General features: G+C 42.8%; 1 gene segment (V, D, J or C); it reads left to right on the forward strand.

Moving 5' to 3' along the window:
- The first annotated feature begins 269 nt into the window (after positions 1-269).
- Positions 270-18,505, forward strand: part of LOC109566143 (immunoglobulin kappa variable 2-29-like) — an 86,920-nt gene continuing 68,684 nt past the window's right edge. The window contains 2 exon segments of the V gene segment in view: positions 270-398; positions 813-1,125. Of these exon segments, the coding sequence occupies positions 350-398; positions 813-1,125 (362 nt within the window).

Genomic DNA, 18,505 nt, shown 5'->3' on the forward strand with positions numbered 1-18,505 from the left:
AATACTGACCCTGGATACACCTGTCTACATGTCAGGGTCTTCAGTGCTTTCTTAGAGCTCCAGGCCTTGTACACTGCGTCCTGCATTTTCTCAGTGAGATTCTTCTTCCTACTGTTCCAAGCAGTATAAACTTTAGCTAATGGTATTCATCTAAACACACAAGAGCTTTATTTCACTTTGCTTGAGCTTGATCCCTCCCACCCTCCTCTGGCTCTGTCTACACCGCTGCCCCCACCAGGGGATTTGCATGTGGTTCCCCAGGGAGGACCTTCCCTTACAAGTCTGAGATAAAAGCTCAGCTCTGATCTTGCTCTGACTTATCAGGACTCCTCAGTTCAAACTTCTGAACATGAGATTCCCTGCTCAGCTCCTGGGGCTCCTCCTGCTCTGGGTCCCAGGTAAGGACAGAGGGGGCATGAGAAGAGGATGGGGGCCTCAGTTCTGGGGGCATCTCCACTCTCCATGTGCATTCTATCTGTGTGTTCGATGTGTATGGCTTGTCATGCAGACGAACATAGGATGTTTAGATCTGAGAGAGTGAGGAAAGTTCCAGAAGGAAGAAGGACCTGTACTCTGGTCAGGACGGTGACAGAGGAAGTGGGGATGATGTAAGGGATGTTTAGTGGCTTCTGTACACTTCACAGATGTCAGGTTCATTGTCGTGATTGTACATTGTTTTGTATGGATGAAAGGTATTGATAATGAGAGGAAAAAGAAGTAGTATTTTAGCTAACATAAATAAGAAATTGGAAATGATAATTAGAGCTCATAATATTTGCATGTAACTTGATAATTTTCTATCATTTCTTTAGGATCCAGTGGGGATGTTGTGCTGACCCAGACTCCCCTCTCCCTGTCTATCATCCCTGGAGAGACGGTCTCCATCTCCTGCAAGTCTACTCAGAGTCTGAAATATAGTGATGGAAAAACCTATTTGTACTGGCTTCAACGTAAACCAGGCCAATCACCACAGCTTTTGATCTATTATGTTTCCAGCCGTTACACTGGGGTCCCAGACAGGTTCACTGGCAGTGGGTCAGAGACAGATTTCACACTTACGATCAACAGTGTGCAGGCTGAGGATGTTGGAGTCTATTACTGTTTTCAAGCTACACATGATCCTCCCACAGTGATTCAGCCCTGAACACAAACCTCCCTGCCTGGGTGGTGCAGCTGCTCAAAGTGCAGCTTCTCTGGGGAACTAACAGCGGATGCTCTGAGTCTGTATAAGATGTGGCAGTCTCAGGGGAAGAGGTTGCAGTGAGGGCTCTGGATCATGAGTGTCTTAGCTATTCTTCAGGCACCACATGTTAAGGTCCCATGAGCTGCACAGCCTGGTCCTGGCAGAAGCAGCATGGACTGTAGGGGTCCTGTGTCCTATAGCAGCCAGTTCTGTGAAAGGAGGGCTGAGTGAAAGGTCAGGGATTTCTTCTCACCTAGGTTACCATTGTCTCATTGGGTTGAAATGGAGGAAAGCTCAGGGAAAGGAACATAACAATGGTATTTACTCCCATCTGAGACAAAAAGGATGAAACCATGCATTCTTGTTCAGCATTTGACTTGTATTTAATAGTTGTATATATTTGGAGATTTATTGAACCGTTTCCCCTTGGTTTGAATGCATGATAAGTCACTTCAGTTGTATCTGACTCTTTGCAACACCATGGACTGTAGACTGCCATGCTCCTCTGTCCATGGGACTTCCCAGGCAAGAATACTGGAGTAGGTTGCCATTTCCTTCTCCAGGGGATCTTCTTGACCCAGGGATCGAACCCACATCTCTTATATTTCCCCATTGGCAGGGGGTTCTTTACCACTAATGTGATCAGGAAAGCCCTTTCCCCTTGGTTTATTGATCAGTAAGGAAGGAAATTAAAAGATTTTCTTTTCTTTAGCAATAAAAATGCTAAAACTTGTTATAAGAATTAACTAGATGAATACATACAAAATAGTTATCATATGATTGTGAGTAGTAGTGTGAGTTGCTCAGTCATGGCTTTGCAATCCCATGGACTGTAGCCTGCCTGGGTCCTCTGTCCATGGAATTCTCCAGGTTTTCACTCAGTAAATACTTGTTGCCATTGTCAGTTTGCTTCATCTCTTCAACTTAGAGAGATAGGGTCTTTTGCACAGTATCTGAACTTCAAATTATTCCTTAGATTCTCTTTATCTTTGGTAACTCCAACTTTGTTAAGTGGTGGAGTATTGTATTTTCTATAACCTACCAAGAAGTGTATAAATTTTGGGAAATAAAAGAAGGGCTACAGCCCACCATTTATCAAGGCAAGAATACTGGAGCAGGTTGCCATTCCCTTCTTGAGAGGATCTTCCTGACCAAGGGATTGAACCTGATCTCCTGCATTGGCAATGGCAAGCGGAGTCTTTATATAGACATCAGAGGGGCTCCAGATAACAAGGAGTCTGACTCCATTGTTAATATGGGATCATATTAACACCTCTCAGCCTGTTCTCCAACATCCACTTTGCCCTATATCTGTCCAACAACCACAGGGACACTCAAAACTCACAAACCCAAGTCCACACAAGGTGAATTTACCAAGTCCCTCCACAACCCTATTAAGAGCCCAAACTTCCGCCTCTTTCAACCCAGCCTGCTCCAGCTAGTGCTCACCTCACTCCACCTGGAATTTGCTTATGTAAGTGATAATCTTTCTCTCAAATTATATAGGTATGTGGGCTGTCTGGAGACTCAAGAAAATTCTTAATAATTAATTCTATCTCATGTACAGGGAGTACAAAGAGAGAAGGTACTTGAAAAGTTGAGAAGTAGTGAAGCCCGGAGAAGGAAATGGCGACCCACTCCAGTGTTCGTTCCTGCCTGGAGAATCCCAGGGGCGGGGAAGTCTTGTGGGCTGCCGTCTATCGGGTCACACAGAGTCAGACACAATTGAAACGACTTAGCAGCAGCAGCAGCAGTAGCAATGAAGCCTAGGGAAGTGAGCCCTATTCCTCTTTAATGACACTTAAACATTTTTGCCATCTCACTAAGGAATCCTCAAAGCTTAAAATTTTTAAGGAAAAAAAAAAAAAAAAAGAGAGATATGGTAGAGGCCTGAAAGCCAAGCACAGCTTTCAGTAATATCCTTGGTCAGAGATAAAAATAAGTCTCCAAGGGCACCAGAGAAAGTTGGATCCTGATTAGAACAAAGCCTTCAGGCAGAATGGGGGAAGGGCCACACCTGGGACAGGAGATGAACCAGCAACAGCAAGGAATCACCAGGCTGAGGACCAGCCTCAAATTCATGTCTCCCTGATTGGATGAAAGTGATCAACAGCTAGCATTTTGCCATTCAAAAGTAAATCAATTCTAACTGACAGAAATCATTCAAGGGTCTAAAATCATCTCTAACATTTTTATGGACCTAACAGAAGCAGAAGGTATTATGAAGAGATGGCAAGAATACACAGAAGAATTGTACAAAAAAGATCTTCACGACCAAGATAATCACGATGGTGTGATCACTCACTTAGAGCCAGACATCCTGGAATGTGAAGTCAATTGGGCCTTAGAAGGCATCACTACGAACAAAGCTAGTGGAGGTGATGGAATTCCAGTTGAGCTATTCCAAATCCTGAAAGATGATGCTGTGAAAGTGCTGCACTCAATATGCCAGCAATTTTGGAAAACTCAGCAGTGGCCACAGGACTGGAAAAGGTCAGTTTTCATTCCAGTCCCAAAGAAAGGCAATGCCAAAGAATGCTCAAACTACTGTACAATTGCATTCATCTCACATGCTAGTAAAGTAATGCTCAAAATTCTCCAAGCCAGGCTTCAGCAATACGTGAACCGTGAACTTCCTGATGTTCAAACTGGTTTTAGAAAAGGCAGAGGAACCAGAGATCAATTGCCAACATCCGCTATATCATCGAAAAAGCAACAGAGTTCCCGAAAAACATCTATTTCTGCCTTATTGACTATGCCAAAGCCTTTGACTGTGGATCACAATCAACTGTGGAAAATTCTGAAAGAGATGGGAATACCAGATCACCTGATCTGCCTCTTGAGAAATCTGTATGCAGGTCAGGAAGCAAAAGTTAGAACTGGACATGGAACAACAGACTGGTTCCAAATAGGAAAAGGAGTACGTCAAGGCTATATATTGTCATCCTGCTTATTTAACTTATATGCAGAGTACATCATGAGAAACGCTGGACTGGAAGAAACACAAGCTGGAATCAAGATTGCCGGGAGAAATATCAATAACCTCAGATATGCAGATGACACCACCCTTATGGCAGAAAGTGAAGAGGAACTAAAAAGCCTCTTGATGAAAGTGAAAGAGGAGAGTGAAAAAGTTGGCTTAAAGCTCAACATTCAGAAATCGAAGATCGTGGCATCCGGTCCCATCACTTCATGGGAAATACATGGGGAAATACAGTGTCAGACTTTATTTTTGGGGGCTCCAAAATCACTGCAGATGGTGATTGCAGCCATGAAATTAAAAGACGCTTACTCCTTGGAAGGAAAGTTATGACCAACCTAGATAGCATATTCAAAAGCAGAGACATTACTTTGCCAACAAAGGTTCGTCTAGTCAAGGCTATGGTTTTTCCAGTGGTCATGTATGGATGTGAGAGTTGGACTGTGAAGAAGGCTGAGCGCCGAAGAATTGATGCTTTTGAACTGTGGTGTTGGAGAAGACTCTTGAGAGTCCCTTGGACTGCAAGGAGATCCAACCAGTCCATTCTGAAGGAGATCAGCCCTGGGATTTCTTTGGAAGGAATGATGCTAAAGCTGAAACTCCAGTACTTTGGCCACCTCATGCTAAGAGTTGACTCATTGGAAAAGACTCTGATTCTGGGAGGGAATGGGGGCAGGAGGAGAAGGGGATGACAGAGGATGAGATGGCTGGATGGCATCACTGACTCGATGGACGGGAGTCTGGGTGAACTCCGGGGGTTGGTGATAGACAGGGAGGCCTGGCATGCTGCGATTCATGGGGTCGCAAAGAGTCAGACATGACTGAGCTACTGAACTGAACTGAACTGAACATTTTTAGGGTACATATGTATGTTAATCTACATAAACATTAAGTGTGTACATTACAGTCTCACTTTCATTAAAACACGGAGGCATACATTATCAAGAGGGAAAAATACTCAGTTTCAGAGAAGGCAATGAACACAGGTGGAATATAATGGACATCAAGACAGAGCCAGAGGATTCGTAGCTATGAGGGGAATTACTTATTATATGCTTATCATATATGTGACAAGATGTAGAATATTTTCATGCACCATAAACTTTTAAAAATGACCAGGAAGAATTAAGTGCCTACATTAACAAGAGACTTGACTGAGCTTCTTCCAGTGCTTTGTTGTTTGGGGTCTAGTCAGCAGTATACACTCTGCAAAATGTTCACATATTACCAGCTTATAATTACATCATGCCCATGTCCTTAGGTTTATCTACATCCTAGGGATATTTTAGTCATTGCTTAGGTTATAGGTACTTAAAACTATAGAAAATTTATACACAGAACTACATTCATTAAAAAAAAAAAAAACACCTGAATAAGCAACATCATTTTTTTCCTTCATAACTCCTGTTCCATGTTTTCACTCACACTAAGTTCCTTCCTTTCCCAGTTTCCCGTAGGGCTGCTTGCTGACTCCATCTCTCCCTCTGGCCTGTGGCCATGGAGGGAGCGTTGCCATCTCCTGAAGGCCATCTCTTCTCATCCACAGTAATGGACACACCTTCCCGCCATGTTTCCAGCACAAACCACACACTCGCCTCAACCACTGATCATAGAAGGTCACCAGGCTCCTGAGGTCCCAGCCTGGCTCAGTGACTGTGGGTCTGGATGGATTTAACACTCACACTCACCAGGGTGGGGTCCCTACATGTGACTTCTGTGCACAGAACCCTCACTTGGACCACACGTGTCATGGCCCTAAGCACACTCTTCCCCTGTGGGCTCAGCCCTTGTGCTCAGCTAAGCAGCTGCTTCCCCCAGGGAATCGGGGTCAGAGCAGCTGCTCCTCTCAGTGGAGGACAAACTGGGGGAGGAGGAAATGGTGGGGAGCCCTGGAAGGAGGTGGGAACATCCTCAGGTCCAGAGCCCAGGAGTCCCTGTCATCACCTCCCCAAGGGTCTGGACCTCTGGCTGAGATGCTCACAGATGGCTCCATGCTGACTCTCCCTCAGCTCTCAGCATCACTGACTGTGAAGGACCCACCACCTGCTCTCCAGTCCTGTGGAGCACAGACCTTCCCCACACTGATTTACCTGCCAGACTCAGACACTTGCTCATAGACAGAGTTGGGGCCCCAGGGAGGGACTGGTCAGTGATTCTGAGAAAACTGTCTTTCCCTCAGTCTCTCTGGCAGAAAATCCTGGTCTAGAGAATCTTAATCATCCTGATGTATATTCTCTTAAAAATCTGGAATTTATCCTCATATTAGAGACAGAATACTATGATGAAATTTGAACTTCATGTGAGTATAATGTAGTCACAACTTCTAAGTTTATTCAACTAAATCAGTTCTAGAATTTCCTGGCTTTGAATCATACTCATGACTTTCTTCTGCTTCATGCATCTCAGCTCCTGCTTCTGTCCTAGACTACATGACCTCAGGTTTCCCTGAAGGTAGATATCTTCTCCTCTAACTCTCAGAATCCCCGTGTTCTTGGTTGGAGTAGTTAGTGGTTTTCAAAGTGCAAGAGTCAGGCATCTGTAGGGTATGACGTATTTTATATTTTTATCCAGATGGTGATATATGTAAACCTTCATGTGTTGTATACTTAACATATTTGCCTGTTCTTCCTTATGTTTTTTAATATCACAATGAAAATGAAAAAGAACAAATCCAGAGTCTTTAAACAAATATTTAAACAAGAATAAAAATTAGCACATAGAGAGGGAAACTCAGCATTCTTAAAGAGAAGTGTAATATGATGCATGAATATGAGAGTTGGATCATAAAGAAGGCTGAGCGCTGAAGAATTCATGCTTTTGAACTGTGGTTCTGGAGAAGACTCTTGAGAGTCCTTTGGATAGCAAGGAGATCAAACCAGTCAATCTCCCCTGTCCCCAATTATTTATTTATTTATTTTACTTTACAGTATTGTATTGGTTTTGCCATACATTGATTTGAATCTGCCATGGGTGTGTGTGTGTTTTCCATCCTGAACCCCAGTTCCACCTCCCTCCCGATCCCATCCCTCTGGGTCATCCCAGTGCACCAGCCGTGAGCATCCTCTATCATGCATTGAACCTGGACTGGCGATTGGTTTCACAAATGATAATTACATGTTTCAATGCCATTCTCCCATATCATCCCTCCCTTGCCCTCTCCCACAGAGTCCAAAAGAATGTTCTATACATCTGTGTCTCTTTTGCTGTCTCACATACAGGGTTATTGTTACCATCTTTCTAAATTCCATATATATATATGCATTAGTATACTGTATTAGTGTTTTTCTTTCTGGCTTACTTCACTGTATAATAGGCTCCAGTTTCATCTACCTCATTAGAACTGATTCAAATGTATTCTTTTTAATGGCTGAGTACTATTCCATTGCGTATATGTACCAGGACTTTCTTATCCATTCATCTGCTGATGGACATCTAGGTTGCTTTCATGTCCTGGCTATTATAAACAGTGCTGCGCTGAACACTGGGGTACACACATCTCTTTCAATTCTGCAAACCAGTCGATCTTAAGGGAAATCAACTCTGAGTATTTGGAAGGATTGGTGCTGAAGTTTAAGCTCTAGTACCTTGGCCACCTGATGCAAAGAGCCAGCTCATTGGAAAGAACCTGATGCTGGGAAAGACTGAGGGCAGGAGGACAAGGAGTCGACAGATGGTTGGATGGCATCATTGACCCAATGTACATGAGTCTAAGCAAGCTCCAAGAGATTGTGAAGGACAGGGAAGCCCAGCTTGCTGCAGTTCATGGGCTTGCAGAGTCAGACGCCATTTAGTAACTGAACCACAATAACATGAATTCAAAAGTTCTAAGAAACTAGAGAACCAGGAGGGAAAATGGAAGGACACATTTAACTGTGTGCTTTTTACCCTTGCAAAGCATGAATTTCATCTGTAATGAAGTTGAAGGTCTTTCTTCCACACATAAACATTTTCTCTTCCTTTGCTCCCCCTTGGGCTCTGTGCACATTGCTGCCCCCAACAGGGCATTTGCATGTTGTTCCCCAGGGAGGACCTTCCCTTACAAGTCTGAGATAGAAGCTCAGCTCTGGTCTTGCTCTGACTTACCAGGACTCCTCAGTTCACACTTCTGAACATGAGGTTCCCTGTCAGCTCCTGGGCTCCTCCTGCTCTGGGTCCCAGATGAGGATGGAGGGGGGGATGAGAAGGAGGATGCAGAGAGTGGTGAGCTCTGGGGCAGCACTGCTTTTCATGTGTCTTTGTCCCCATGTTAGATGCACACCTTGCTCTCTGTAAAGGCCATGTGATGTTTAACGATATCAGAATGAGGATAAATACAGAGGAGGTAAGTAGGTATTCCCTGTTAAATACTGTGAGATACAAAGTGTGGGCAAGTGTGCATGACTCTTAGAGACCTTTTACATTGTGAACCTTGGATTATTTTGAAACTGGAAATTTTGGGTATTAATCAGGATTAAAAAATAACTTAGCTTGAAATAAGCAATAGAAAAATTCAGAAAATGCCTCTTCAAATTTGTCTGAAATATTGTGCATTTCTCTATTTATTTGAGGATCCACTGGGGCTATTATGCAGAACCAACTATACGCTCCCTGTCTGTCATCCCTGGAGAGACTGCCTTCATCTCCTGCAGAGCCAGTCAGAGCATTCAATATAGATAGGGAGACAATTTTTTTGCACTGGTATGTGCAGAAGCCCAGCCAGTCTCCACAGCTCCTGATTTATAGGGCTTCTAACTGGGAGTCTTGGGTCCCAGACAGGTTCACAAGCAGTGGGTTGCGAACAGATTTCATCCTCATAATCAGCAGGGTGGAGGCTAAGGATGCTGGAGTTTATTACTGCCAGCAGAGTTTACAAGCACCTCCTACAGTGGTACAACCCCAAACATAAACCTCTCTCTCCTGGTGGCCCAGTTGCTCACATGTGTTCATGGAGGGCATGAGACTCTGAGTCTGTGTAGGAGGAAGATGCTGGAGAACCATGGGAACAGAACGTATCTGAGGGCTCAGGAAGGTAATGAAGTCTCTCTGCTCAAGTTCAGACAACATAGGTTAAGGCCCCGTTTGGGTACTTGAATAACAGCACCAGCAGGAGAAGGGACAGTTTAAATGTGCTCTGAGCAAATGGACCTGAGGAAGGGGAGGCGAATGAGAGGTCATCCTACTTCTCCCACTTGGTACAGTGACGTGTAGAATCAATACAGTCAGTATATCAGGGGACAAGTGAGGTGAGTTTATAGCAAAACAAGTTCAATACCTGTTAGCAGTTCACACTTTATAATATATTATTCAGTTCAGTTCAGTTCAGTTGTTCAGTTGTGTCCAACTCTTTGCAACGTAGCCACCAACGCTAGTAGTTTAGCTTGTGCATGTATGCTCAGTAACATCAGTCATGTCCGACTCTTGTGATCCTATAGGCTGTAGCCCACCAGACTCCTCTGTCCGTGGGATTCATCAGGCAAGAATACTGGAGTGGGTTACCATGCCTTCTTCCGCAATCTTCCTGACCGAGGGGTAGATCCTGAATCTCCTACATTGAAGCTGATTTCTTTACTGACTGAGCCACCAGGGAAGCCCAGAAGTTTAGTTTATACCAAGGCAAATGATTTGACTGCATCTTGAAACATTATTGTCTCTTTCAAACAAAGAGGTTTTGTATGTTTAGGTTGATTGTGACCAGCAATTATTTGGTATATATTTATAATAGAATAAACAAATTGTCCTCCTTATAAAATAATAAATTATTTGGGGGGAATTACCTGAAATAATAGATTTCTATACATTCTAATAACTGGTTTTATAATTCTCATAGGCTGTGGGGATACCAGAACAGAGAGACAACTTGTGGGATCATGGTGTTTCTGATTGACTAGGATAAAGGTATGAAATGTAAGTAACATCTGCACGAGGAAGTTTCCAGCAATTTATCATACACTATAGTTCTTCCTTAATCTTATACCTTCTTGTCTTCTCCAGAGAGTGCAAATGTTATCCTATTTAATATTCAACCTATGTACTTATTTTTAATATCTGATTCTTATTCTCTCCTTGGTCTGGTAACTGTTTTAAAGAAGCCAACATGCAAATTTCTGGAAGCACCAAAAGATGGGGTCAGCTAATGCTTCAGAGAGCATTTGGACTTCAGTCCTTGTCTTGGTCAAAGTGACTAGGTAGACACGAACTTCATGGCAGAGAAAAATCACTCTCACTCATGAAGGCAATGTATTTTTATTTTCAGATGAGGAATGGCCACAAAATACTTTATTCATCCCTTGTGTCTTTCCTGTTCAGATCTTTCATTTGAGTTAATGGGAGATGAAAAGAAATGGCTACAAAGAATTCAGTTGATTTTAGATATCAGTTTAAGTGATTTAACTTGATTTTTTCCCCTACAATATTTGAATATCCATTCTGTAATAGGATTTGTAAACTCCTGAAATCATGAATAGGTTAAAAAAAAAAAAGCATTAAATTTGAGAACTCTCAGCTTATAGCTTGCTTTTTTTCAGGTACACCTGCTTCTCTGGATGAAAAATTGGAGAAAATTATTTCCTTTGCAATCTTGGTATACCATACAAATTCTCATTCAAAGGAAGCTTCAACTAAAACTTAAGGGACTAGAATCTGTGATTTGTTGCCTTTCATGCATTGGAGAAGGAAACGGCAACCCACTCCAGTGTTCTTGCCTGGAGAATCTCGGGGACGGGGGAGCCAGGTGGGCTGCCGTCTCTGGGGTCGCACAGAGTCGGACACGACTGAAGCAACTTAGCAGCAGCAGCAGCCTAAAATCTTCTGGTGTTCTCCACTCCCCATTCTCAAATGAACTAGACATTCTAGAGGTCAAAGGAAAAAAACACATGTAGACAGTGGAAAAATATTAAACATTCAGAGAATCTGTGATTTTGTAGTAGAATATATTTTGAGTACAAGGGTGAGTTTTGAGTGAAGATCCCAGAGGACATGAAGAGCTTATATGGCAGAGAAAGCTTGGGCGGGCAATGCAATGAAATTATTGTCTTACTTTGTCCAGTTCGTCTATGGGTGAGTGGGAAACAGCGCAGAGTAAAACTATTACAGACAAAGGCTCCATCTCCAGCACACGATTTCCTCTCTCATCCTATTGATCAGTTGTGTAGATCGACAGAAGTTTTTACTTATTTTAAGAGAAAGGAAACAAAAGTGAGTCAAACATTCAGATACTGATTCTCTCATGACCGTGAAAAGTAAGGTCTTAATGATGCAAAACAGATGGACATGGCATCAAACCTGTTTCACCTGTGTTTTGAGAAACCTTATACAGTCATGTTAGGGGAAGCACACTGACTGAAACTGCCTACCGTGGCTAGGCACCATGGTAACCATTTGCATGAGTTGTTTTATGACAGGAGATCCCGATAAGAAATACGGAACTAATAAGCCACCATCAACCGAAAGAGTTCGGGAAAAGTCGAAAGGAGACACCGCGTGTCTGTCCACTTCCCACAATCCCTCTCGCTAGAATCCATCTTGGCTGAGCAATGCCTGTGCCACCAGGAAAGACCCTGAATTACAATGATTGGCCAAAGACCACCCGGAAACTAATCCCATCACCATAAAACCTGAGACTGGGAGCCACGCGGAAGAGCAGTTCCCCTGGGTTCCCTTACCCTACTGCTCTCCACCCAGGTGCCCTTTCCCAATAAAATCTCTTGCTTTGTCAGCACATGTGTCTCCTCAGACAATTCATTTCCAAGTGTTAGACAAAAGCCCAGTTTGGGGCCCTGGAAGGGGTCCCCTTCCTGCAACATTCAGAGAATAAATACATTCACATGGACTTTTCTTTGCTTCCTAGAAACTAAATTGCTTTTCCAAAGACTGTGGGTGACAATTTGCTTTCAAGTTTGAAAGGCAATCAGCTCCCGGGACACCACAAAAGCCTTTGGGTGCAGGATCTAGCCCAGCAGATGTGCAGCAGGGAGCGCCCTCTGCTGGGTGGACTGCTCTCAACTCTTCCTCAATGACAATCTCTCACCTGTTCACATGAGGGATCTGGGTTTGGATCCAGGAGGTGAACAGGCCTCTGTGTGTCTCTACCTTGCCCATGGCAGCATGGGCTTGTCTGAGAGGGTGGCCAGGTCTGCAGAAAACCCTACTCAGAGGGTGTCACAATGTTACAGTCGCCATTCCACAGAAAATGACAGCAGGAAAACAAGCTCAAACACCAACAGCACAGTCTCCAAGGTCATGCATATCACACACTGGCTTCTGGTTTTGAGGAACTGAAACTAATAGTATCTGACAACAGAGTCAAAAGTGCAATGAACTTGCCTGCCTGAGGCCTTCCTCATTCAGCTGACTACAGTCAAGATTGGAGGCTCACAAAGGCCTCCCCCTCACCTGGAACTCATAGAACTTATACATTCAACGCTGAAAAACTCTCCTTGTTGCTGGGTGGTGTGACGTGACTAGTGTGGGCTGCTATTTAGTTTTGTTTACAGGCCTCAGCCTGGTTTGCTAACATACGTGAGGCAGAGAGTGTTTTTTAGAATGAGAAATCTTATACTTTCTGTCTAAAGTAGGAGAGGAATGTTTTAAAGACTTTTTTCCTGACAGAGGATCAATTTCTAAGAGATTTTACATTTTCTGTAGATTTTAGGATAGTTGTCTATGAGATAAGACAAGCATTAATAGAGACCTATAAAAGTTTTCTAGTAATTTCACAAAAGAGACAAATTCTCTCTGAAATTCATCCATCTTAAAGAATATTTTGTAAAAGGAGTTTCTGAACACTTGATTTGTCATAAAAGAAAACACCACAGAATTCTCACTTTAATTCTTTTCCCCACAATTTATGTTTCCATTCTCAGGACTGAATTTATTTGTTTCTTAAGACTTCTATAAGAAAGTACTAGAGATTGATGGGCTAAAACAACAGAAAGGTATTCTGTCAGGACTGAAGACCTGAGGAATGAAACCAAGTGTTGTCCAGGGAAGCTACCCTCTGAGGTGAAGGCTCTCCTCACCTTTCTTCCCTTTCTTGAGCCCCAGGTTTTCCTTAACCATTGGCACCATAAGTCCAGTCACCGCATCTGTCCTCACATGGTCTCTTCTCTGAATCTCTGTCTTTGTGTCCTTTCTCCTCCCTTAGAAGGCCACTTATATTAAAGGCCCACCATAGCACAGTATAACCACACCATGATCACCAAATGATATCAATACTGGCTATTTTCTAAATAATATCATGTTCAGAGGTCCTAGATTCTAAAATGTCACTGTAATTTTTAGGGGAACAGAATTCAACCAGTAATAGTACATAAAAGCAATTCTGACTTTAATAGATGCTAAAGGATTCATATAAAACTAGTATTAATATTTCTTATAGCTTCTTCCCTGTGTTTCGTATTGGTTTGCTTTTCTTTCAGATGCTTATCTTTTGACTTCGTTCACTGCATCATTAATTAGAGGTCTGGAATTTTCAGAACAGCGGCCTGCCACCTGCTAGAAACTCCTATTTGACTTGGTAGCTTCAGAAAGCAGGAAGAAAACCCAGGAGAATTTTTTTTTTTTAAGACAAGATCAAAGCAAAAACTGAGAGAAGTATAAATAAATAAAAGGGTGAGTTACACTTCGGTGAACTATGGAACATATAAAATTCTTTATCTCCCTCTACACTGTGGTTTTTTTTTTTGAGTGAATGAGATTATTACCATAAAGTTCAGAGTTGAAAGGCAAGCATCATTTTTGCTCAGTTATCAAAATTTTATTCTTGAGTATTTCTCAAAGAATATAAAGACCAAATATTATTATGGAATCTTGCAGGATATTGTATTAGTTCAATTGTCTTGATTAGTTTAGTCTGATTTTGGATTTAAATTGCCCAGAGTCTAAGAAACCAAAGTCTACTTTTATAATTGCCAAGATTCTGTTTTCGGGACAAAAGGAATTTGACATGGTCAGTATTTTTCAGGAACCGTTCAGTTCACCATGACCTGCATCAGGCTGACCCATGAGAATAGTCCTGTAGTTTTCCTATTTAATAAAAGCTGGTGTGACAGACTGACCCCCTGAGCACTGGTGGCCTGGAGCCTGATTCCATAAGAACTGGACTGAAATAAAAGCCCAGAAAGGTGACAGTGATAGACACAGGCCTCCCTGAGACATTCAAATAAAGAATCCAGTCATTGCTCTTCTCACAAACACCATCCCCTTTTGAAATGCAGGCTCATGACTGTGGCTTCCAACATACAGGCAGTGAGAACCTTAGTTTTTCACACAGAACTGACAAGAACCAGGACATCCTGTGGAAACTGGTTCTACTTAATGAGGGTTAACAGAGAAAGAGTTCTCTTTAAGCACCACTGGGAAAAAAAGAAAACACAGTCATACATTTTTCATGTTGTCCCATCATCTCAAGTGAAATTTTTCTTCAAGAACTTCTTTGATTATATATATATACACATGTACATACATACATATATATGTATATACATATGTATATATATACATACATATATATATGTGGCTTCCTGGTTGGAGAGATCCCCTGAAGAGGAAATGGCATCTCACTCCAGTATTCTTGCATGCGAAATCCCATGAACAGAGGAGCCTGGTGGGTGGGCTGCAGTCCTTGGCATCGCAAAGAGTTTGATACATCTCATCAACTAAAGAAAAACAGCAACATATATACATATAGATCTATCGAGAGACAGACAGAAAGACAGAGAGAGAGACAGAAACAGAGACAAAGACAGATTCAGAATCATGATAGCATATGCACTAGGTTGAAGCCGCTGGGTTTTTGATATTTCATTTGATATTTCATTTTACATAAAATTCTTAAACATTTTTCCTTATCTTGAACTGAACTATCAACTTTCTGCACAAGCTATATCATTTTTCTTCTGCCATTTTCTTTGGACTTAAGTGTCTTTGAAATTTAATTCACTAGGTGCCAGGAAAGAGCAGTTCTAACAGCTGATTTCAACATTCTTAAACAGGTAACCTGAGACCTGCAGTTATTGGACAGATCTTGAACCAGCTCACCTCCACACTCTTCTTTGGAGAAATTTCTGAAGGTCAGTACTAGCTGTTCTATTATCTAGATCATCTGGGAAGAAAAGCAAGATGGTGGTCCCCTTCCGAATACTGACCCTGGACACACCTGTCTACATGTCAGGGTCTTCAGTGCTTTCTTAGAGCCTCAGGCCTTGTACACTGTGTCCTGACAGTCAATCTGCACTTTCTCAGTGAAATTCTTCTTCCCACTGTTCCAGGCAGTATAAACTTTAGCTAATGATATTCATCTAAACACACAAGAGCTTTATTTCACTTTGCTTGAACTTGACCCCTCCCATCCTCCTCTGGCTCTGTCTACACCGCTGCCCCCACCAGGGGATTTGCATGTGGTTCCCCAGGGAGGACCTTCCCTTACAAGTCTGAGATAAAAGCTCAGCTCTGATCTTGCTCTGACTTATCAGGACTCCTCAGTTCAAACTTCTGAACATGAGATTCCCTGCTCAGCTCCTGGGGCTCCTCCTGCTCTGGGTCCCAGGTAAGGACAGAGGAGGCATGAGAGAAGGATGGGGGCCTCAGTTCTGGGGGCATCTCCACTCTCCATGTGTGTTCTGTCTACGTGTTCGATGTGTATGGCTTGTCGTGCAGAAGAACATGGGACGTTTAGATCTGAGAGAGTGAGGAAAGTTCCAGAAGGAAGAAGGACCTGTACTCTGGTCAGGACGGTGACAGAGGAAGTGGGGGTGATGTAGGGGATGTTTAGTGGCTTCTGTACACTTCAAGGATGTCAGGTTCATTATCGTGATTGTACATTTTTGTTGTATGGATGAAAAGTATTGACGATGAGAGGAAAACGAAGTAGTATTTTAGCTAACATAAATAAGAAATTGGAAATGATAATTAGAGCTCATAATATTTGCATGTAACTTGAAATTTTTCTGTCATTTCTTTAGGGTCCAGTGGGGATGTTGTGCTGACCCAGACTCCCCTCTCCCTGTCTGTCATCCCTGGAGAGACGGTCTCCATCTCCTGCAAGTCTACTCAGAGTCTGAAATATAGTGATGGAAAAACCTATTTGTACTGGCTTCAACATAAACCAGGCCAGTCTCCACGGCAATTGATTTATCAGATTTCCAACCGTAACACTGGGGTCCCAGACAGGTTCACTGGCAGTGGGGCAGAGACAGATTTCACACTTACGATCAGCAGTGTGCAGGCTGAGGATGTTGGAGTCTATTACTGTTTTCAAGCTACACATGATCCTCCCACAGTGATTCAGCCCTGAACACAAACCTCCCTGCCTGGGTGGCGCAGCTGCTCAAAGTGCAGCTTCTCTGGGGAACTGACAGCGGATGCTCTGAGTCTGTATAAGCGGTAGCAGTCTCAGGGGAAGAGGTTGCAGTGAGGGCTCTGGATCATGAGTGTCTTAGCTATTCTTCAGGCACCACATGTTAAGATCCCATGAGCTGCACAGCCTGGTCCTGGCAGAAGCAGCAGGGACTGTAGGGGTCCTGTGTCCTATAGCAGCCAGTTCTGTGAAAGGGGGGCCGAGTAAAAGGTCAGGGATTTCTTCTCACCCAGGTACCATTGTCTCATTGGGGTGAAATGGAGGAAAGCTCAGGGAAAGGAACATAACAATGGTATTTACTCCCATCTGAGACAAAAAGGATGGAACCATGCATTCTTGTTCAGAATTTGACTTGTATTTAATAGTTGTATATATTTGGAGATTTATTGAACCGTTTCCCCTTGGTTTGAATGCATGATAAGTCACTTCAGTTGTATCTGACTCTTTGCGACACCACAGACTGTAGACTGCCATGCTCCTCTGTCCATGGGACTTCCCAGGCAAGAATACTGGAGTAGGTTGCCATTTCCTTCTCCAGGGGATCTTCTCGAACCAGGGATCGAACCCACATCTCTTATATTTCCCCATTGGCAGGAGGGTTCTTTACCACTAATGTGATCAGGAAAGCCCTTTCCCCTTGGTTTATTGATCGGTAATGAAGGAAATTAAAAGATTTTCTTTTCTTTAGCAATAAAAATGCTAAAACTTGTTATAAGAATTAAATAGATGAATACATACAAAATAGTTATCATATAACTGGTAAAGTTTGTAAGTGAAAATGAAAAGTGAGTGGCAGTGTGAGTGGCTCAGTCATGGCTTTGCAGTCCCATGGGCTATAGCCTGCCTGGGTCCTCTGTCCATGGAATTCTCCAGGTTTTCACTCAGTAAATACTTGTTGCCATTTTCAGTTTGCTTTATCTTGTACTTAGAGAGATATGGTCTTTTGCACAGTATCGTAATTTCAAATTGTTCCTTAGATTCTCTTTATCTTTGGTAACTCCAACTTTGTTAAGTGATGGAGTATCGTATTTTCTATAACCTACCAAGAAGTGTATAAATATTGGGGAAAAAAGGAAGGGCTACAGCCCATCATTCTTTCCAAAGCAAGAATACTAGAGCAGATTGCAATTCCCTTCTTGAGAGGATCTTCCTGACCAAGGGATTGAACCTGATCTCCTCCATTGGCAATGGCAAGCAGAGTCTTTATATAGACATCAGAGGGGCTCCAGATAGCAAGGAGTCTGACTCCATTGTTAATATGGGATCAGCGACACCTCTCAGCCTGTTCTCCAACATCCACTTTGCCCTATATCTGTCCAACAGCCACAGGGACACTCAAAACTCACAAACCCAAGTCCACACAGGGTGAATTTACCAAGTCCCTCCGCAACCCTATTAAGAGCCCAAACTTCCGCCTCTTTCAACCCAGCCTGCTCCAGCTAGTGCTCACCTTACTCCACCTGGAATTTGCTTATGTAAGTGATAATCTTTCTCTCAAATTATATAGGTATGGGGGCTGTCTGGAGACTCAAGAAAATTCTTAATAATTAATTCTATCTCATGAACAAGGAGTACAAAGAGAGAATGTACTTCAAAAGGTGAGAAGTAGTGAAGCCTAGGGAAGTGAGCCCTATTTCTCTTTAATGACACTTAAACACTTTTGCCATCTCACTAAGGAATCCTCAAAGCTAAAAATTTTTAAGGAAAAAAAAAGAGATGGTGGAGGCCTCAAAGCCAAGCACAGCTTTCAATAATATCCTTGGTCAAAGATAAAAATAAGGCAAAATGTTCATATCATGCTGCTGCTGCTGCTGAGTCGCTTCAGTCGTGTCCGACTCTGCGACCCGATAAACAGCAGCCCACTAGGCACCCCCGTCGTGGGATTTTCCAGGCAAAAACACTGGAGTGGGATGCCATTTCCTTCTCCAATGCATAAACGTGAAAAGTGAAAGTGAAGTCACTCAGTCGTGTCCGACTCTTCACAAACCCATGGACTGCAGCCTACCAG

The sequence above is a fragment of the Bos indicus genome, chromosome 11 (assembly GCF_029378745.1).
Source record: "Bos indicus isolate NIAB-ARS_2022 breed Sahiwal x Tharparkar chromosome 11, NIAB-ARS_B.indTharparkar_mat_pri_1.0, whole genome shotgun sequence".
NCBI lineage: Eukaryota > Metazoa > Chordata > Mammalia > Artiodactyla > Bovidae > Bos > Bos indicus.